General features: G+C 36.2%; 1 protein-coding gene across 1 annotated transcript; it reads right to left on the bottom strand.

The window, feature by feature from the left end:
* Positions 1-714: 714 nt before the first annotated feature.
* LOC115413498 (calpain-1 catalytic subunit-like) lies at positions 715-16018 on the bottom strand. Its single transcript, XM_030126376.1, has 20 exons — positions 15782-16018; positions 15615-15684; positions 15119-15237; positions 14899-15032; positions 14619-14793; positions 12304-12378; positions 12104-12189; positions 5971-6045; positions 5673-5833; positions 5241-5428; positions 4796-5004; positions 4634-4679; positions 4463-4531; positions 4318-4375; positions 4169-4230; positions 3856-3924; positions 3521-3599; positions 3090-3206; positions 1512-1564; positions 715-741 (listed from the first exon to the last, which is right to left on the bottom strand). Exons 1-20 carry the CDS (start codon positions 16016-16018, stop codon positions 715-717), a joined length of 2109 nt encoding a protein of 702 aa, XP_029982236.1.
* Positions 16019-22785: the final 6767 nt, after the last annotated feature.

Below are 22785 nucleotides of genomic sequence, written 5' to 3'. Positions count from 1 at the left end.
CTAACATAGAGCTGAGATTAAAAACAAAAGATGAGTGGATAAATATATAATTATTACCCATAAAGTGTTATAATTGACATTAATAATGAATATGTAAACTGTTTTCCTTCTTTCTCTGTCATAAATTAAATATTAACCCATCATGTGTGATTTTGTTTTGTGCACCAACATTTAATCTATTTTCACATTAATGAATAGTTTGTGAAGTAAAATTCAGTAGAATGACACAATGACGTCCTGCTCAGGGAAAAATATTTGGATATATTGTCTTTCTTTTGTTAATGGCAGTTCCCACCTAAATATAAATCAGGTACTATTCACAATTATCAGTCACAATTTGTCCCTAAAAACTATCCAAAAAAGAGAAAATACAGAATTTTTAGCCCATGCACACTTATAAGCAATCACAAGGAAAACAGAACTTATGTTTTTTTTGTCATTGCAACACATATTTTTAGCTGTGAACACATGACCAGGGTTGAAAGATGCCATGATATTAAACACAATAACTGTTTTTGCAGTGGCAAGCACCTAAAAGAGAAGAAAAAGAAATGGATGTAATTTGGAGTGACATACCTTACTTTAACAGTTAGAAGGAAATCCATTTGAGGTTATTGTGAACTGAAACATTTATAGAACAGTACTTTTTTTTCATACCACAAATTGCTGTAACTCCACAGTGAATAGAGTCTGCAGCTTTTTCACGTCTGTGGGTTAAGTGTACATTGAAATGTACATCCACTGCAAATACAGAAGGGAGAAATTATCAGTGCATTTTAAACAGCAGTAGTGAAACCCACCGTTATAAGCCTCAAAAGTGGGGAATTTTTCATGAACCCATAAAGAACCAGTGCTACTTTGTGGCAGTTCCCAAGTAAATTTTCTTTTGATTTAAACTTTCTTATGTGATCTATCAGCATTTGTTTGAATATTATCCTCTGTATTTTGCATATTTTTAAGTGAAAATCATGTATTTTCCTGTATTTAATTTGCTAATCATGCAGATGTTTATTAAAGCTCAGATTAAAGTTGAGGGTTATTATATCAAAAACGGAAGAAAAATTGACTTTTTCAGCAAAGATATCAATAACTGAACTGAAAACAAGTGTCTCCATTCGCTGTCATTGATCCAACTCCATGGGTTTTACTGGGGAATCAATGTAGTAGAAGATGACGGTGTTTCCACATTCAATACAGAGCCTCTGAACGTCTAAATGGGTCATATCTGATGACCATGAAAAGATGACAAACTGTATTTTACACCAATTATTTACATGGATTGATAGGATTAGTGTTTGAGAAGTTATTAAACATTTTATATCAGTAAATGATTTTGGTTGCCAGTAGCTGTTTGGGTCTTTATGGGTTAAGATAGTTAAAAAGACTTTTCATTCCATTAACATTTATTCAAAACACTTTCCCACCCAGCTATGAAGTTTCTTTGAAGTGAAACGTAAATTACCGGCATTTTTATGAAATTCATGAGTTGACTTGATTTTTGTAAAACTTGCCTCTGTTTCCTGAAGAGTCATTGTCGTTCCATCAGACAGATGCTTGAAGATTTCTATAGGAATAAAAAAAAAATATGACTTAAGTGTAAAGAATAGTAGAAAAAGTCAAGTACAGTATGTCTGACAAATGCAATGAAAATAGTTCTCACCTAAACAATACCTTCATTAATTGTCTTCCACAGCACGTGACATAACTGTGTTGTCAGTAGAGGGCAGTAGAAATGCACTGTTTTTAACACTGTACAGCAGGGGTGTCAAACTCATTTTAGTTCAGGGGCCACATCCTCCCAATATGATCCGCAGTGGGCTGGACCAGTAAAATAATAACATAATAATATATAAATAATGCCAACTCCAAACAATTCAATGTGTTTTATAGTGAAAAAAGTAAAATTACATTATGGAAATATTTACATCTATAAACTGTCCTTTTAAAAATGCGAATAACATGAACAACCATGAAAAAACTTAAATTTATTAAGAACAATAAGTGCAGTTTTACCTATATTCTGCCTCTGCTTATCATTTGTAAATGTGTATTACAACTTACAGATCATGACGGATCTGCAAATTTACAAAATATTTTAGTAACTGGCAGAATATTAGTAAAATTGCACTTACTTCTCCTAACACATGACTAGTTTTTCATATTTTTTGTGAAAGGCTAGTTTGTAAATTTACACATTTTCATGTAATTTCACTTTTTTACACTAAAACAAAAAGGAAAAATTTGGAATTGTCATTATTTGTAGGTTTTTATGGTAGTATTTTACTGATTTGACCCACTTGAGACTAAAGTAAGGCTTTTTATGGCCCCTAAAGTAAAACAACTGACTGTTAATATCTTGAGTGTAATTTTTGGATTTCACAAATTCATCCTACGGGCTGGATTGGACCCTTTGGCGGGCCGGTTTTAGCCCCTGGGCCACATGTTTGACACCTGTGCTGTACAGGGTGTTTGCTCTTTAGCCAAATAAAAATTCCAGACTTTTTCAAAAAATTTTACAAATATTGTATGTACTTTTATACTTGCGTTCCTTATATTTTCAGTTAAGACTGTATCTGTTGTGCGTAGTAAAAAAGTTTATTTTAATACATTTATGAATTAATGTATAAGATAATCGGCAGTAAAATATGTTTTACTGACAAATGTTTTCAAAACATACGAAAATCACAAAAGTATGGATATCACACAAACCAGTTTCACTAGACTCATATCAAGTCTTTTTTATATGCTTTCCACATGTGCCTTTGAGAGAAACTTTTATTAACTTTATTAAGACTTTCACACAAAATTCCAGACTTTTCAAGGTCCGGAAAACAGTGTATCGAAACTCCATACTTTTTAAGATTTCCGAGCCCTGCACAAGTACCCCGCTGTAACATGAACACTGGGTGAAGACTAGCCTCTCTAGACAAGAACATGTTATTTTAGCTGTTTTTATTTCTTCCTTTCCTACTTCTCTGTTACTGTTTAACTGCCCAAGAGCTGCCACTTCACAATACTCAACTGCAGCTTGAATTTAATTTTTATTAATTGTAGAAAGTATTGTTTGCTTTTGTTGTATAAATACTTACTGTACATGCATTCAAAGCGCAGGACCAGACTGATGAAGCTCTCCAGTGTCATGTGTCCAGTGGATGCACCGTAGCGCAGAGCCATCAGATTGAGCATGTCGTCACTGACTCTCATTCCTTGGAAAAATGTGCATAGAAGAAAAGAGTGCAATGAATATATTTGCTGAATTTGAGATGATAGTTACCAGGCACAGGTATAACTATGAGTAAATTAAATAAACATTTGTTGTCACTTCATACATGATCCTAATACTACAGCACATAGAATAAAAATTAAACCACAGTGACATGACATTAATATTTACTGTGAATTTTGATCCTATATGTATCTTAATGTGCAAAATAGACGAAAGCTGAATTTCCTTTCTTTTTTTATGCTAAGCTCATCGAGGTCGGTGTGCATGGTAAAGCAGTAGGTGCATTATTTCTACCTATTGCCATGATTGCATTCCTCAGCTCACTCAGTGACAGTGTTCCAGTTCTTGATACATCAGTGCGGAAGAAAATGTCCTGTTTAGAGAAAGATTATAGTCAATTCAATAAAACAGCAAAAACACACAAACCAGGACTGGACCAGTGTTGGATAGTTCTATTTATAATGCATTAGGTTACAGATGACTGGTTACCCTCTTAAAAATGTAATAAGTAACATAAGTATTTTAATTACTTCATCAAAGTAACATAACATCAGAACAACAGCTGAAAAGTCCTAAAAACCTGTATACAAACAACTGTTCAACAGTTAGTTACAAATCTGTTCCTTTACCTTGTAGGAGACCACCTTCTTCCACAGACGAACAAATTCTTGACTGTTCAGTTTGCCAGTAACTGAGGTCTAGTACCCAAACATTAAGGTGTTAAAATCTGCACATTTTGTTTCATGTCAGAATCTGACATTTAAAATCAAGTTTCACTGACAAAAGAACAGGCAGGTTTCAGCCTGTACACACTCACAAACATTATGCAACATATATTTACTAGATGCGCTTAAGCTGTTCAGCAGCTGAAAAAGACAAATATGTAAAGAGTATTTGAATATTTTTCAAACAATAACTGACAAACATCAGGACAGAGGATACGTCCATCAGAGCTACCATACTACGACAGACATCAACGCTGAAGCCTCCAGCTTTAAGGTCTCCTAAAATGAATAGAAAAGGAAGATGTAAACAGTACAAAATGATCACTGATGCAAAGTTTGAATGTGTGAATATCTTAAAGTTCAAACCTTTCAGGATGTTTTCATTCAGAAGTTTCTGAAGCTGCTCAGCATCAACTTCTTCATACTAAAAATTTGATGAAAACAACACAATGACAGGGATTAACTTCAGTATTGAATGCCGTATTTTCATGTATCATTAAATACTAGTTACCTTGTCAGAGAACTGCCGGAACAAGGTTTTCTTATTGTCGTCATTCCCTCCATTTTCAACTGCCATGGGCTGTAAAAAGAAATAGACGTTATGTAAAGTCAGTGTCTGTATTTATATTTAATGTAATGATCATGTTCACACATCAGTGACACATCTTTACATTGTACACACCTCTTCAGCATGTTTATGTTCATGATTATGGCCTCCAGAATTCTCACTGATGTGACAGAAAAGGTGAAATGAGGACATTACTCAGACTGTGGAATATGGGACATAAACTGGTTTTGTGTCTAAAACAATAGAAGTCAGTAATGGTTCAATAGAGTAACTAACTGGACATGGGTCTCTGCCTTGGCAACGATGGTCAGGAGGAAGGACGCTGTCTCATTGGGTCCAAAAGTAGATGGGACAATCAGGTAGTCGCCCGGCTTCAACATCATGAACTCCATCACCTCACGGGAATTCATGTAGGTTTTTGTTTGTGCAACAGGTCTGTTCATCTTGAAGAAAGACTCTGGAAATTTCCCCCTTTCCGCCTTGTTCTACAATATCAGGAAAAGAGGCTTTTTCTTTGATTTACAGTATATTTAGAATGTTATTCAGTTTGTACTTTGTACAAGGTTAAGTATAAAAATGTAACTTACTGCTTCTGGGACCTGGGAGGACATCAGTGGAGAATGCACATAAAAGAGAAACATTTGAGTTTTTTGTGTTTTCGTTTTACATTTCCTTCAACATAGAGCAAGGGCTATATTTGCCTGAGTTCTGTGTCAGAAACAAAAAAAAACCGATAATGTACCTCAAATACATAAAATCCGATATGCAGATTTTGGACCAGACGTCTGTTCCTCTTGTCGGGTTTTTGCATGAGAGACACCAGCATGTTTTTTCCTCCCTGGCTCTTGGCACAGTCACCAAGTAAGCTTTCAATCTTCACTCGATACTGTGGATTAGTCCAGAAGCTGTCTGTAAGGCAATGGGGGAAATAGAATAAATTCTGTTCTGTTCGATTTTTTTTTTCAGGGGCATATTTTCCCCTATTCCCAAGTCAATCACAAAAACATCTCTCAGTTGTGAAGAATTTGGATCCTGATCCAGATTTTTAGTATTTTCTATGAGGACCGAGATATAGGGCACATTCAGCTTGGGTAAAATTTTCAACTTGAAATGTCTGGGGTAATAATATAAAGCTTAGATTTCCTTAGAGTACCCATGTTATTCATGCATCCTCCAGCAGTGGTTCCTGCAACCCATCTGCCCTCATAGTAGGAGGTGTTCCAGTGGCATGCAGAGCTTCCATCAAGGAAGCTAGGACACAGGCAGCAGATGTCCAAGTCATTGTAGAACTTACAGAAGTCTTCCATGAGCATCCTGGTGACATCAGAGAATAACTTAGAAAACACACAGACACTATTACAGATTTTACTCTAAATACACTTCTTTCCTGTATGTCACACGAGGCATACTGTTGGAAATGACAATCCCTTTTTTGAGTAAAATATTCTTACCAAAACTCTCCATTATTAGCCACTGTACGGTACATGTCACGGTCTTCAGGACTCACTGTTTGCCACAGAGGTGACCTTTAAAGATAACATGAGGAAAAGATGTCTCAGAGGGAACATTTAGAGACAAGTTACTCATGTAAAGTCATGAGAAAAACAACAGCCTTTGTGAATTCTATGGTTTTATGTATCGAGACATAATGAAATAATAATAATAATAATGATGATAATAATATAGTCATAATCAACTTCTTAAATCATTTAAATCTATTCTAATTTATAAAGCAACACAAAACAGATTTTATTTTGCCATTATGTATTTAATAAAAATTAAGAAAATATAGACAAGCCATGTGTGGAAAAACTAAGTGCATCCCATTGTTCAGTAGCTTATAGAGCCACCTTTACACCTTCATACACCTGTATATGTAGCTGTGTGTGTTGTTTTTTTTCTTTTGGTTTGATTGTTTATGTTTTGCCAATGTATTTTGCTTCTGATTTTATTGTAAAGCACTCTATGGAATCTTTCTGCAAAAAATTCTATATAAATAAACCTTGTTAATTATTAGTATTATTATGATTATTATTATTAGGACTATTATTATTACTAGCGGCATTGTACCCGTGGTGCCATTGTACGATAGCGCCCTCGCGTGGTGCAACAGCGGCATTGCACCCGTATGCCCTCCTGTGCTGCAACATCGGGACACACGTCGGACAAAGACACAAAGGACACAGAACGTCCACTATAGTAGGATTATTATTTAGCTGTAATCACTTGAACTAATTATTTTCTGCAGAACTTTACCAGTCTCATGTTGCCATGGAGGACCTGGGGCAGGCTTTTCTTTACAACACCTTTATTCTTGTCTCTGTCGTCCATTTTGTTGTAGAAATGCTGGTGTGTTTGGGAATGCTGTCCTGTTACATGACCTAACTGTAACCAAGCTGGACACATGGTCCTGGAATATTCTGGTATGAATGAGATGTTAGCGCTAGCATACTGTGTTTGGTTTTTATGAAGTGTGGGCCTGTGCACTAAGGCCAACCTTCTCCACTTTAGTCTTATTCAAAGGACACTGTTCCACAAATTTTGTGGTTTGTCTAGATGTAACTTTGCAAACCTAATTCGTGTTGCCATGTTCTTTTAAAATAGAAGAGTCTTTCTCTGACTGCCCTTTCAAATAACATTGAACAGTCCATACTTGTCCAGTTTCTAAATATATTGTATTGAACTTTAACATTCAACATGTTAATGGATGCTTGCACAGTCTGAGATGTAACTTTGTGGTTTTTAGAGATTCCTTTGAGCATCACACAGGGTGAATTTTCTTAGATATCAACTGGTCACCATTTTGAAAGTTTTCCACTGGCGAATAATCTTTGTCACTATATAATGACAGACTTATAAAGAAATTGTTTCGAAATATCCTTTCCAGATCGCGGAAGTTTTTCCGTATTGGCACTGTGTTCACCCAGTCCTGAATGTGTTTTTATACAGGCGGTCACACTTCCTGATAATCAAATAATCAGGAGCATTTACCAACTGTGTTTCAACAGAAAAAAAATCATGTGGTCTGAGTCCAGACTGACCTTGTTCCAGAACAATGGGTGCATCAGGGTGAGAGGAGAGGCAGATGAAGTGATTACCCATCATGCCTAGTGCCTACAGTACAAGCCTGTGGGGGCAGTGTTATGATCTGGGGTTGGTTCAGTTTTTCAGATCTAGGTTCAATAACATTATGAAGGAATAACAATGAGGAATTTGGTCAGCTGACTACCTGAATATACTTTGTTCAATACCCCCCCCCCCCCCCCCCCCCCCCAAATAACACAGGTGCTAAGATTCATTCAGCGAAACTCTCAGCTCTCCCATCACTAATACAAGATCTTTACCAAAAATGAATGCAGCTATGGAGAGAAATAAATAAATAATGTCTCATTGCATAAGCGTACAAGAGCAGACTGTGGCAGACCCTGTCAAAAAGTGCTCCAACATCTGTAACGAATATGGCTTTGTTTTCTTGGATATGGGTGTGTGTGTGTGTGTGTGTGCATATGTGTGTGTGTGAGCAGGTTGCTTTGTTTGACAAGAGGTAATGAGTCAGGAGAGGCTCTGTCAAGTCAGAGAACATAACTCTGCTGCTGTCACGCAAACTCTACCAGCTTGGGTTTGACCTCTGCAGTACACACCTGTTGTATTGAATCTATTGCAGCCGAAAGGATAACAACTGATTATAATCAGTTAATACTTATAATGTATTCAGTTCCCAGGTCTGACCAAATGTCAACACAGGCTGTGGTTCATGTCCAGTCAAATTTGGCTGGCCTTGAATTGGTTTAAAGAAACAAGCAGCGCAACTTTGTGAAAATTACCGTACTTTCCGGTCTATAATCCGCTACTTTTTTCCACACACTGTGAACCCGCGACACTTAAATAATGCGGCTAATTTATATTTTCTGCGCTAACGATCGATCAGGCTGACGAAGAAGGAAATAGAGCTGCTGCACATAAGCTTGGCATCAATGAATCGATGGTGAGACGTTGGGAGACGGGGTGGGTGCAGCTTATAGTCAGGTGCAGCATATGGTCCGGAAAGTACAGTATCTAGATCCATGGTTTTCAAACCTGTTGTGCCAAACACCAAAGGGCAAGGCTAAACCTTGAGGTACACCTGAATTCATACATGTGTCGAATATTATCTCATAACTTCTATCATGTCAACTGTGTAAATATTGAATAATATATTGATAAACACAGAACAGTTAGTGCAACAGTGTTAACTAGGGCTGGGTGATAAAACAATAACGAAATATATTACGAAATAACTTTTCCTCCATAAAAATATGACACATGCTCAATACAACATACTTAGAATTCATTTGTCCATGTTTTGACAGACATAAGAACAGCCGATCATAATTAACCCTTTCGTGCATCAATTATGAGAGCCTTAATGAAGATTTTTATTCATGAATGTTTTTATTCCTCGAGGCATTAAAAAAAAAAAAGTGATGCGATTGTAATAGTTTTTATGAACCCATTTTTCATGGAGTCGCAAAAATGTCCACTCAGCTGGACACCATACATTAAATTTTTGAAGCAAAGAAATGCATTTACTGATAAACTGTGTGAAAACATTTTTAATGCAGATAATCTCATTATTTCTCACATTTTAACATACACTAATACTAATCATTACTCACTTCATGGAGATAATATGTAAAAAAAAAAAAAAAAAAAAAAAACAAAACACAAAATCCTGTTAATTACAGTTTCAAAACAATAACAATTGATTTACTCTCAAACATGTTAGTGCAGATCAGGTTTATCAAGAGCAGTAAAGTTACAGTAACAGTATGAATTGCAGTGTATAGGATGGTGCACGCACTGTAAAAATCTAAATCTTACCAAGTGTATTTTTCTCATTTCTAGTTCAAATATCTCATCTCACATGAAATAAGACAAAATCACCCATAGAGTAACATTTTTTTTGTTTAATTCAAGCAAAATATCTGCCAGTGGAGCAAGTGAAAATTATCATGGTAAGATTTCTTGAAATCAGATTTTGCAGATCTATTGTCTAAAAATAAGTTCTTATATCTCACTGAAAAGTTACTTGTTAGGTGATTCTGTCTGATTTTAAGTGCGATGAGATATTTGGACTAGAAATGAGAAAAATACACTTGGTAAGATTTAGGTTTTTGCAGAGTGAGTGTCCACTGTGTTGGCTGATATGGAACTAAAACAACAAAATCCATGAATATATAAGAGATCAGCTGTCCACTGTAGTGACCACTATGCATGAAAGGATTAAGTAGCGCCACACTGAACCAATCACACTAGAGCTACGGCAAGTTAGGTTGACACACACAGCACAGGCATAAGAGCAGGCGCAGCACACACACTAATGTTTGGGCTACAGCGGGAGGTAATGAGTGTTCCTTCAGGAGAAAATGTGACCGAGAACTCTGTCGACCAGGTTACTGAAAAGTAGGGGTGTAACAGTGCACTCGTTTATACCAGACCATTTCGGTTCGGGGCCTTGAATATAATACGGAGGTGTACCAGGTGTACGCCAGTTACGGTAGTTACAGAATGCACCCCCACGTATATACCCCCGGCATTGTTTCATGAAAACCGGTTATATTTCTGGTAACATGTCAAATTTCATAATGCATTTAAGACCCACACAGTAGTATAAAAACTTCAGCTGTAGAGTGAGACTTAATTATTCAGAATATGTTGCATTTTTACTTCAATTTATTCATTTGACATTGACAAAAGAATGTATATGTCCATTTTGTTTATGTTCTCCTGTAAAACTTGAAAGCTTTAAGATTTATTTTTGGAATGAAGATTTTTTTTTTTTTTTAATTCGGAGTTGACCAACAAATTTAATGGTCTGTTTTGTTTGTGTTCTCTTTCAAAACTTGAAAGCTTTTGCCTGGTGGTCAGACTTTTAGTTTAGTTTTAAATATATGTACCTGTTTTATTGATCTGAAACAGTTATATAATGTTCTTCAGCACATCTGTCATGTTTAACCTCTGACAGAAAATAAATTATTTAAACCAAAAATAACCAGACGTCTTCACAACTAACTTATGAGTAACGGAAAATTTAAGATAGACAAAAATAATGATATGATTTATGTCGTGTCTGATATGAAAACAGTTATCGTGATATGATTTTTTTCCTTATCACCCAGCCCTAGTGTTAACCAAACAGTAGTGAACAAAGCTCAGATAAAAACTGGGTAAGAACTATCGCACGCACAAGTTACAGGCAAATGTACAAATGCATACTTTAAATGACTGAAAGAAAGGACTGTATCAAATAATATTTGAAATGAACTTTTTGACTAATGAGCTGTTATGAGTAAAAGATGGCCAGGCAAATAAATTTTGCAAGATATTTATCCAGCTATAGAACATATACTGTCCACTAACATCACTCAAACTTAGTCAGTTTAATGACTGACATTTATTGGATAAACAGTTTTCAGTTTGGTTCTTGTTGTGTTATTTAACCCATAAAGAACCAGTGCTACTTTTTAGGCAGTTTGCAAATGAATTTTCCTTTACATTTACCCTTTCTTAAGTGATTTATTGTAATACAGGGTGACCCAAAAAAAAACTGAATTTTTGAAGTGCGTATTGTGATTTTTTCTTGTGGGGCTATCTCAAGAGTAAAGTGTACATGACTTGACCAAGAACTCTGGATGAGTTAAAACAGAGAATTCAGGATAAAATTCACAGTATCCCAGCTGAGATGTTGCAGCAGTCAATGAGGAATCTCAACAGCAGATTTCAAGAATGCATTCGTACAGGAGGACGCCATCTACAGGAAGTAATTTTTAAAAAATTAAAATTCCATCATTGTTTCTTAAATGGCATGTTTTAAGGTTTCAATTACTATGAATAAAATATTTTTCTTCCATCACTTGGTTTTATTGGATTGTTAAAAAAGTTCCCGTTTTTTTGTGTCACCCTGTATTATCCTGTCTATTTTGCATTTCTTCAGTAAAAATCAGGTATGTTTCTATATCATGTAGATGTTCATAAAATCTCTGAGTAAATTCAAAGGTTATTATATCAGAAACAGAGAAAATCGAAGGAGAATTTTTCCACAAAATCTATCATTAACTGAACATAAACCAAGTGTCTCCATTCACTGTCATTGATCCAACTCCATGGGTTTTACTGGTGAATCAATGTTGTAGAAGATGTCGGTGTTTCCACAGTAACTATGGAGCCTCTGAACATACAAATAGGTCATATCTGATGACCATGAAAAGATGACAAACTGTATTTTACACCAATTATTTAAATGTATTGATAAAATTAATGGATCAACAAGTATTAAACAGTTTAGATCAGTAGATGGTTTTGGACGGTAGTGGATGTTTGGGTCTTTATGGGTTAATGAGAGCTGGCACAACCAGTTTGCAGTGTTGACAGCGACTTTCTTTTTGCCTTTTAAAGCATCAATTGAAATTGTTCAATCAATTGTTCTGTTGTGAAAGTGCACTGCTCCTAATACATGACCTAACAAAACATACCACTTTGGAGAGTACCAAGGAACATGTAAGTTAAACAAAAGCGAGTGTGTGTTTGAGTGGGTCTCAGTCTTACCGATCACTCCAGTCTCCGTTCCACTCTCCTTGACCCCATGGGTTCAATAAACGCACCAGGTTCACCACTTTCCCTCGGCTCATCAACTAGGCCGGTGAAATATTGTCATCAGAAAAAACATCTCAATTTATCAGCCATACAAAACAAATATGCTTTATTGCCAACAAAGAATAACTTTTAAAAATAAATACAGTTTTTACCTGTGTGACACCAGTAACAGTGTAAGCATGACCTCGGACCAATCCGTTTGGTTGCACAGTATTAGCAGACGTCTCCTACAAGATAATGACAGAGCCATAATGAAGGATAGTGAAGGGCTGAGTAAGTAAATTAATTTTAAAAAGAAAGCATAAAGGTAGCATGTAAAGGCTGATCAAGAATCATATCCAGAGAATTTAGCTGCAGCCATTCTAAACAAATCAGTGGTAAAATATCAGCTTGATTATGTAATTCTAAGTCTGAACCTTATTTAACATCAGCCATGTAACCCTAAATCTATTGGATTAGACTGGACATATAGTAAACTACGACACCTCCCTTTTCCACCACTATGTAAAAGTTAAAGCCTCATTGCATAATCTTTTCATTTTTTAAAACCCCTTTTCTCTGACGATTCATTAAAGCAACATGTTATGTCCTGAATACATGCCTTTGCTCATTTCACACACTTTTAAGGCACCTGGTTAATTGTGCAGTGATTATGGGAGCTCCTTATTGCCATTTTGCCCTGTTTTATTGTTGTGCATGTCACAGAGACTTGTGTTAATAACACTGAAAAGAAGACTTAAGGCTATATCCACAAAGAGTGGGCTGTAGCCAGTGATAACACTAAAACTCCATTATATTTCCAGGTGTAATCCGTCCACCTTTATTATAGTCACATGTTGTTGCAAACATGCCATAGAATTTTGGATCTGATGGCAATTTCCCCTCATTCTGGCATTAATTTTCCAGTTTTTCAGTACACAGATATCCATATGGGTGCTTCTGTGAAACTGGGTTTATTTTGGTACCTGGCATTTTTCCACCTTTTTAGATCCAATAACAAAAGGTAAATTTAGACATATTTCCTCCCAGGATGTACCTAATGATGACCTCAGATAAATGCAAAAAAACAAAACAAAACAAAACAAAATTATGCTCTTGCTCTGAGCCATCCCAAAATTAATGAATTTTTGATAAAATATTGGGGCCAAAAATAGGACCAAAATTGGGACAGGAAAAGCTACCTCGGTGTCAGTGCATTTGATCTGGAAAACATGGCTTCAAATGGTCTAATCTACTGCTATAAATACAGACACTGTGTTAATTTTGATGATCCTAGTGGTTTTTCTAATCCAGACATGCAGGTTTTTCATGAATCTCAGTCTCATTCCAGCTTTCACACAGAAAACAGTGTGTCCACTTGCATTACATGCATTTTACCTGCCCAGTTAAAGACAAGAAAAGCACTCGGAGAGCGCAGACCTCCGCCAAGACAGACCTCCCCCCTTCTGATCACCACCAAAATTTAATCATTTCTTCCTTGTGCCAGTATCAACATTTCCTAAAAAATTCATGAAAATCCATCCATAACTTTTTGAGCTATCTTGCTAACAAACAAACAAACAAACACGCACACAAAGCAAAGTGATCACAATACCTCCTGGCGGAGGTAATAAATCACAAGTGATTTTGCAACAGTGGTCATTTTTGTCAAACACTCTCTGTTGCATAATTAGTTTGATTCCCAAAATGTACCTGTGAAAGAATTAAAAGACATTTGAAAAAAATAGTAGCGTGTAATATTTGTGGCCTTCTTACCATATTACATGCAAATTTTTGTATAAAAAAATAATATAAAAAATATAAGAATGTTTTTTTTTCTGAAAATAGTTGTCTTTTATCTCAGTAAATATTTATTTTTAAAATAGACCCAAAGTGCTTCCAAACTTGCTTTATAATGTTAGTTTACATCTGGTTTGAATTTTTTGTCTCTGTCCTTTTTTTAGGGACCAGTTTTTTAGAAGCACCCATATCCATATCCATATCCATGTATACATACAGAGCTTCTAAAACAACAAAGCAACCATCATGTGTTTTGCTTATTTCACTCCTCTAATCTACTGAAATATCAGAGTAGGTTCCCTGCTATTAATGTGACTCTTTGATCCATGTCTAACTCTTGTTAATGTTGTTCATTTGTCAATGAATGATAACTGGTATTTCACAAAAACATTAGTACTGTTGTTCTGTTTGTGAGGCTCGGATAGTAGTTTCAGTTGTTTTCATTCACAAATAAGGCAGAAGTGTATGTTATGCTTCTTCTCACTCCCTTTTGAATATGTATTATATGTCTTATGTCTACGTGTTTTGTTTATTTATTTTCTTCTGTTTTGACATTCATATTCAAAATAAATCCATCCATCCATCAATCAATCAAGTGAAAACTCCAAAACCCACTTTTCACTCACTACTATCTAGGTAGACAAAACCAGACAACCAGAATACCCTTGTGTTTTCTGTTCATGCTTACCCCCTGAGGAGTAGTACATCCCATCAGTGATTTGGATTTTCCAGCTCTGAGCATCAGATCCCACAGGTTCGGAGGGGGATCTGAGAGGTCCAAACTCATGTGAACGCCACCAGTAAAGTCCACCAGAGCCTCAGCAGGAGTTCCAGCCCTCATGTCTGAATAAGAACCACACACCCTAACAGAAGCAGATACAGTATTACATTCAGGGATTTTCTAAAAACAAAAAACAGAAAAACGTGTGTACTTTCTAACTGATAAACAATACTTTGCTTTTCCATACTTGGCATATGCTTTCTCCAACAAAGCAGGCCAGAATTCAGTCGGATCTTTGGAGTGAACGAAGATTAGATTGCCATTGACTGTGGGCAACTTGTCATCAATGACAACATCAACCCACCTCCCAAATCTCCAGAACTGAAAGGGGTTTTTATTTATTTGATTAAATACATTTTAAAAGCTGCAAAGTATTTATTTTCATAATATCAATGCTATGTATTTACCCTGAAGTGGAACAACCCACAGTAGTCTTCATCAAATGTTTGTTCAAGATGGACGACCTGCTGGAAGATGTGTTTCTGGAATGTCAGAGCACCAAGAGATGCAAGAAACCAGCAATCACCTGTAAAATATGTGCACTGGCTCATCAGGAGACATGACGGTAAAAGGTATATATAATAGTGTATATAATGCAAACAAGAGGGCAGAAAACACGTTACGGTGGCTTGGCCTTTGTAAAATTGCTTTTTTGATGCTTTCTTTATTTTTATATTTTATAAAAAAAATCACATACATTTACTGGAAAATACCATGAATTCATAAAAATGCAGTATTGACAATTAATGGACACAAAAGGCAGCAGTATCTGTGGTCTATCTAATGGAGTATTGTTTTCAGCTTCATCTGTGCTTGCATTTTAAGAGGGTATTGTTTTGCTAGAAAACCTTTTATTTTTATTTATTTATTTTTTTTATTACACATGTAAATTAGTTTTCTTACCAACCATGCCTTGTTTGAAGTCAAATCTGGAGATCCCATGAACAACAAAAGATGGATTAGAGACAATTTTCTGGTAAAAAGGAATCAATGATACATGAATTTAGAATTATTTTTCATTAAAATCCATCCTCCAATGTACACGTACAGTCTCAACCTAAAATACTCACCGCCGGTCTTAGCCATTGTACTCGGTTCAAGTCTGAAGGGCTCAAAAGGTTGTCACCAATGGAGGTTTTGTCTGGGGGGAACATGTCATCTATGTACCTTAGCCGTCGGATCAGACAGTACTGTTTCAGCTGCTGGTAGTCTTGGTTGAGGAAGTTCTCAGGATTGGTGAGGGTCCCACATCCATCTTTTCTGAGCCGTGCATTGAAGATGTTCATACACACACCGGGAGCAGCCATTGTGCTGTTCAGTCAAAGGAAATCATGAAATCAATATTTCGCTTTTGACATTAACACAATAAAACAGCCAGGGAACACAAACTTCCAACCATGGCACCTACATTTCTAGCATTAACCTCCTGTACCCAACGCTGTTACACATATTTGCTCCAGTCTTTAGTTTGCATTCTTAAAACAAATACTTAAGAGACCTCAGTAAAACTTGAAAATCCATTTTATTTTATTTCATTTTATTTTGTTCATCACCAAATGCATGGTATGGAGCACAAACACCATGTCATAACAGAAAAAAAGAACGATATATGTTCAACAATAACAGATTTCATTGAAAAAGAGGTAAAACCCTTTTCAAAAAGGCGCCCAATTTATGTATTGTCTTTGGTTGTTTGGACTGAAGAAGAATTCTAAGTTTATAAATTGATGGATGCTGCCAAATTTTGAAGTGTAGTCATTTTTATCATCTACTATTTCTATCATCTACCTTCAGCCTCCAACTTTTTGTGGCACAAGATATTGGCTTTATACTGCATGTGTAATAAATTATAGGAATTTTTACTTATGTTGACCTTGATTGATGTATTGATTGATAGATTGATGTATTTATTTCAAATATGAATGTCAAACAGAAGAAAATAAATAAACAAAACACTTAAACATAAGACATATAATACATATTCAAAAAGGAGTGAGAAGAAGTACAACTTATAAACTCCCACCCCTTCTCCTTATAAAATTAATAACAATAACCTTCCTAGTCTAATCATATCTATACTATATACCATAATATTGATTGATACTTACTATTAAATAATTTTGTTTCTGGCTTTATATTATTATAAAAAAATATAATATGATTTACATAAACACATAATATAATAACACATACACGTAAATACATATTCATACACAGATCTAAACACCCACACATATACACCTACATATATATACACACACATACACACCTATACATTTGACCTACAAATAAAACAATCTGCCATCCTTCACACACACACACAAAAATCTCTTCTCATTTAAACTTTTAACCAACAGACACTAGTAAAAACATAAGCATCTTGTAGTCCTCACCACCTACACTTATACTAAATTAACATGGTGTTTTCTCCTAAAAAGACTATCAGTAATAGAATGTATTTCACAGCCAGAACAAAGATGTAAAACCTCAATTTAATTCCAAAAGATGATGAAATCCAACCACTAAACCTTTCATTTTAGCTAATTTCCCCAAACCCTTTACTACAAACTTTTTTTTTTTTTGCAGAAAAATAACAAATAAGATAAAAGACAGAACCCCTCCCTCTACCACTGATTGACCAATCACTGTTAAGATACAAAAACACACAGACAACTTTCTCTCAAATACATAACTCATCAATAACAGACAGTGAGACTACAGCTCTGACAAAACAGCGAGTTATTAAAGTAAGTAGAAGTGTAAATTAGCTTTTAAAGTCATCACTGGAATGGTGCAGATGTCAGTCTTACCCTTGAAACCAGAGTCAAAGTGTGGAACGTGGGTGGACTGGTGTGTCTGAGGAAACCTGAAGCTTTTATGTACAGTGCAGAATGCCTGACAGTGATGAGTGTACATTTGGTGAACAAGGCTCTCTACCTGAGGTTACACAATATGCAACAGCAGATAACTATGCAAACAACCACACAGAGGAAGTCCAGCTGCTTCAATTTCAGCTGAGTAATACACTGGCAATATAAAATTAGTTTCCTTCTGCATCAGCTAAAATAAAAATAATTTAACAAATTCTGAGCTCTTAACAACATTTACTATAAGAACTTTTTTTTTTTAATTTTTAGATGATGTGCAACTATCATAAATATCTGCAGATCCATTAGATTTTCCAGATACATGTGTGAACTCTATAAACCCAAATACTAGCAAAAGCAACTGATCCAGATTAATGTCCCTGCTTAATTCCTTGAACACTTGTGAAACATACTGAGCCCCCTTTTCGTGAAGATCAGAAACCCAAATAACATAATATGCTGATGACATGATACTCTACTTTTAAGATTTGCAAAACGTATTACAAGAAGTATTCAATTTCATCAATAACTTTTCACCAATCTCAGACTACACTATAAAACTATCCAAATCTATCTCCTTTCTTTATCCCTGTATTCATAGGATCCATGTGGGGCTCATTTCAATGATACCAACAAAGCCAGCAGCCAAATTGTTTCAATCACTGACTTCTGTTTAAATGAAATCTTACTGGAAGAACAAAACACCCCCTATTCACCCTACCTCACAGAAAAGGCAGACTGCAATAATATGAGGTTTTCAGATTAACCATTCACTGTCAAATCATCAAATGACGCTGCTTATCATAGATGGTCACAGTCCATTCTACGATATTACAAATGATTATGACCAATAGATATGGTACCGTCCACCCCTATAGCACTTTAGGTCAAAGGTCTTATAAAGGCTCTCTCTGATCTTTGGTTGCAGTATCCCTCCCTCTCTTTCTCACTATAACAATTTATAATCCATCAAACTTTCTGCAAAAACCACAATAATTGCCCTAGTTACTGCCAAAGTGATGACAATGAGAACATATACAGTATGAGTATTATACAACATAGTTATGTACCTACATACAGATAAATACTTGTACTGCTTCATTGTCCTCCTCTATTACCTTTCTGATCTACAAATGACTGAATTATGCATATGTAAACATTTGCACCTCATTTGTCACACTGAGCAAAAATATAAAAGCCCCATGTGATACTTTAAAATTATAATAGCATTAGCTGTAGCACAATATATTAAATAATACACAATTTATTTTGTTGATCAGTGTGGTACAGATTACTGTCTGTTAGAACACAACAGTGGCATCTGGCATTCAGGGACATTTATGTGGACTCGGTGGGGGCCGGTTGAGAGAAATCACAACTCAATATCACTCTAGCATCCCATAGAGCAACACATTGTCTGGTCATCGAGTTGACAAAGTTGTCAATTGTGGCCCATGGAATGTTATTCCACTCCTCTGTGAAGGCTACGTGGAGCTGTGGGATGTTTTCCAACTGGAACCAGAAACACGATCGTGGACATGTTGATCCAGAACATCCCATAGGTGTTGTATGGGCAGGACAGGAATCTGTTCTGCTTCTAGGGGCTGCAGACAGATTCTGTGCAGAAACTGCTCTGGTGGACATCCCTGCATCAAACGTACCAATGGCACATTCCCACATGATTTGTGACATCTGTGGGATGGTGACATCAGATGAAATTTGAGATTTTATCGTCCCCAGTATAAGGAGTGCCTGTGTACCTGTTAACGCTGAGCAGCATCAGTACAGGCCACACCTGTGTTGTGGGTGGAATCACTGGATGATCACTGAGGAAGTGCTCACTCAGAGATGGATACAAAGTTTGTTCACAAATCAAGAGAATTAACCATGTTTTACAATTATATCATGAGCTCATTTTGGGCCGTGCATCTCATGTTACACAAATACTGTACATGGGGGGGGGTTTATATTTTTACTCCGTGTACATAGGATTATTCCCATTATTGCCCTTGACCAATCTGGTGATGAAGATCTGTAGTTGGTACCCGAGTACTGTCAATAGGAGGTCAATGCTTCTAATGTGTGGTGTGCTAATGCTGATTACTAATGCATCAGGATGAGTTAAGTGCACAAACTGAGTTTCCCAGCGTAGACGATAAAGTGACTAAACCTTAAATTTCACATGTAAAAATTTGCACTTTGGAATACAGGAAAAAAAAACAAAAAAACATGTTCCTTCCTGCTATACATGTAGCTACAGATGATGAACACATAAGTTAATAACTCCATGGTTATATATGAGTTCCCCCACATATAAATTTAAAGTAGTTGATTAGTAGAAAAAATGTGTTTCATTGACAACAGCTGCTTGTGAAATGTGTTAAAGAGTTACAAAGAAGTTTGATATGACACCCATCCATACTGCATGTGTTGAATGGATACATTCCAGTCACATACTGTATATTAACTGTGGTTCTATACCCTCATGTGTACATCCACATCAGGGCTGTTTCAAGATATCTGGGGGCCCTAGGCAAGAAAGTAAAGTGAGGCCCCTAATACGCAAAGATGTGGTGGTCGAATCACCGAAGAAGAAAAATAAAATCCAGATGCAATTTCCTGTTTTCTGGTGCATTTAATGAGTCATGAATTACTCTGTATTACGCGACACAGAGTATCCACTAGAGTGTAGTAAAGGACACAGTGTCTTCAATTAGGCATTGTTGATGGGAATGACACAAATTGTCACTATCAATTGGCACTGACAGAAATTTAAGCAAAGCACCCAAAAAAGAAAAAAAAAAGGCATTTGGTGAGTAGGCTTACTTTTGTCCTTATTCTAGAAGTATATGATTAAAGTGCAGAGGATTTGATAGTACCTTTGCAGGAGAAGAACTTCACTTCCCATAATGCACCAAAATGTAACGTCAGACCTCATCGGCAAAACTACCTGAGCACATGGTGCAAAGTGTTGTGATGTGTTGATGGGCAAGTGTGGGAAATATAGATAATTACAGAGTTTAAAATGTAGGATTGTGATTACATGGTTCACAGACACCGCCATTCATTTTTTTGATGTTGTATTTGAATATTCTGAGTATTTGATGATTTTGAAAAGTGTTGTAATTTCCTAATTAATCTAATTGTTCCTGAACGCCTCATGTATTGTTTACGTGTTTGAACGTGAAGAAAAAACTCGGTTATACAGTGGGGGCTCAGAGCTGATGTGAGGGACTTTAACAAATGTTGGACTGAAAATACAAACTTTTGCAGCAGTCCTACTCTAGTCCTCTTCTGTGCCTAAACCAGCTGACACACAAGGAACAGACGTATGGATGAGACGGACAAACGCAATGGAAAAGGGACATTTTTCTCCTAATGGGATGGACAGATCACCAACGGAAATTGCTAGCTAACCGAAAATGTCCATTGAACTGAATGGATTATTTGTCCAAACTGGATGGGATTCATAGGAGCAGACGATTTAGTTTGGAATAAAGTTGTGTGGGTGACCGGAGCAGGAGCAGACAACCGTCCAGAGTAAGTGAAAACACTTCAGTAGGCTTAGCTTTGGCTTTTCATGACTAAATACTGTTAATGCTGTCGTACTTCAGTCCTCCATATCAAAAATTTTTTGGCTTAAAAGAAGTTTTGGAATGCTGTACAACAGTAGAAAAGGGTGATGGAGAAGTTGTGTTTATTCTCTCCTTAAATTCTTCCAACAGAACACAGTTGTGTTTTGTGTATATGATTAGTTCTTGAACTGAACCTCTCCCTCTCATGCTAACATCTATCTGTGTGTTTGGTCACTGATGTGAGGGCTTTTGTTCGCACACTTTCAAACATATTACACAGTTGTAGCCTGTTTGGAGAAAACAATGGTTTACTTCATACTTACCGCTGTCGTTGGCGTTTTTCCTCTTCTTCTTTCTTTTTTGTCTTTTTGCAAACCCTGAAGTGTAGGAGCGCTTCATCATTGCTGTTCTTTCAAAATGGCCGCCGCCGTGCTCAGTGTGGACAGACCGTTAGCTCCTCCACTCACAGCAAGTGGGGGGTGTGATGGGGGGTGCGCGAAGGTCACTTCTACATGACCCTCATAGTGTTTGTCATTGCATAGGGGGAATCCCTCTAGTTTAGGGGGGGGCCCAGTCACAAAACAGTACAGGAGAGGGTTGGCGCTGCCTCACTGTGGTGGTTTGTTTACAATGGATGGTTTTTAATAAGTTGGACAGATAAATGACCATGCGGCCATTGGGGGCCCTCTTCAGCGAGGGGGTCCTAGGCAGCTGCCTACCTTGTCTACGTCATCCTGACGGCTCTGATCCACATAATGCACAAGTTTTAATTTATTTCAGTAAATCCTGTCTTACTTGGATCAGCAGTTCTGTGCAAATAGACATTCAGAGGGTGTGGAGTGATTTCAGAGTCAGTGAATATTAATGTTATCAGATACACTTCAGATTAAAGACAAACACAAGCTTTGGAACATGACTTTGCATTGTCTAAATAATGCAGAAGGAGCAAAGTACGTTGAACTGTATGATGCAGGAAGTAACATTTATTACCAAAAAGAAAAATCGAAGTGTGTAGTAATGTGAGAGTTTGTGCAGTGGGGTTTTTATCGCTTCCTTGAGTGTCACAGTGTGTTTTGTTGCCATGAAAGGGCACATGTTGAACCTGGCTGGCATCATTGCATGCTTTGTTTACTGAAGCTGCACAAAACTAAACATTTCCAGGTGTGACATCTGAATAAGCCTGTGGTTCCACATGTTTTTTTTTTTTTTTTTTTTGACATTTTTGGTCTCTCCCTTTGAAAATATTTCTGAATTCATGTTCATTTATAATGTGAGCAATGGACTATTATTATTGTACTGTTCTATGTCCATGAGCAATATAATTTTTTTTTATTGTTTTATCAGTTTTCTAACATTTTATTACCTGTATTTTTCCATTGATAGTTTAATTCAAATGAATTTATATTGTATTTCTAAAATAAAATAAATCCCGGTGTGGCAAAAGCCATTAAAATCTGATTTTATACTTTTTTTTTTTTTTTTTTTTTAAATGCTGTTTTTTGGGGGAGAAAAGACCAACTATTCCAGTAACTTTTACCATTATTTCTACCAAATTTACTATTATAAAGCTTGTAGTGGTGCAAGGTCAAAATGACCTCATGGCAGTTCTAGGAGGTATTGCATTATTGGCAG

The sequence above is a fragment of the Sphaeramia orbicularis genome, chromosome 22 (assembly GCF_902148855.1).
Source record: "Sphaeramia orbicularis chromosome 22, fSphaOr1.1, whole genome shotgun sequence".
NCBI classification, from domain to species: Eukaryota; Metazoa; Chordata; class Actinopteri; order Kurtiformes; family Apogonidae; genus Sphaeramia; species Sphaeramia orbicularis.
The sequence above is the reverse complement of the archived record's forward strand: the minus strand, read 5'-3'. Positions and strand labels throughout refer to the sequence as shown.

Bases quoted from the DNA above. Each gene is read 5' to 3' on its own strand.
- LOC115413498 (XM_030126376.1), bottom strand. From the start codon at position 16,018: ATGGCTGCTCCCGGTGTGTGTATGAACATCTTCAATGCACGGCTCAGA. The intron at 4,680-4,795 runs GTTAGTTACTCT...CTGTCACATCAG, and splicing joins AAGGCAGAGACCCATGTCCA to TGAGAATTCTGGAGGCCATA. The intron at 4,376-4,462 runs GTAACTAGTATT...TCAAATTTTTAG, and splicing joins TCCGGCAGTTCTCTGACAAG to TATGAAGAAGTTGATGCTGA.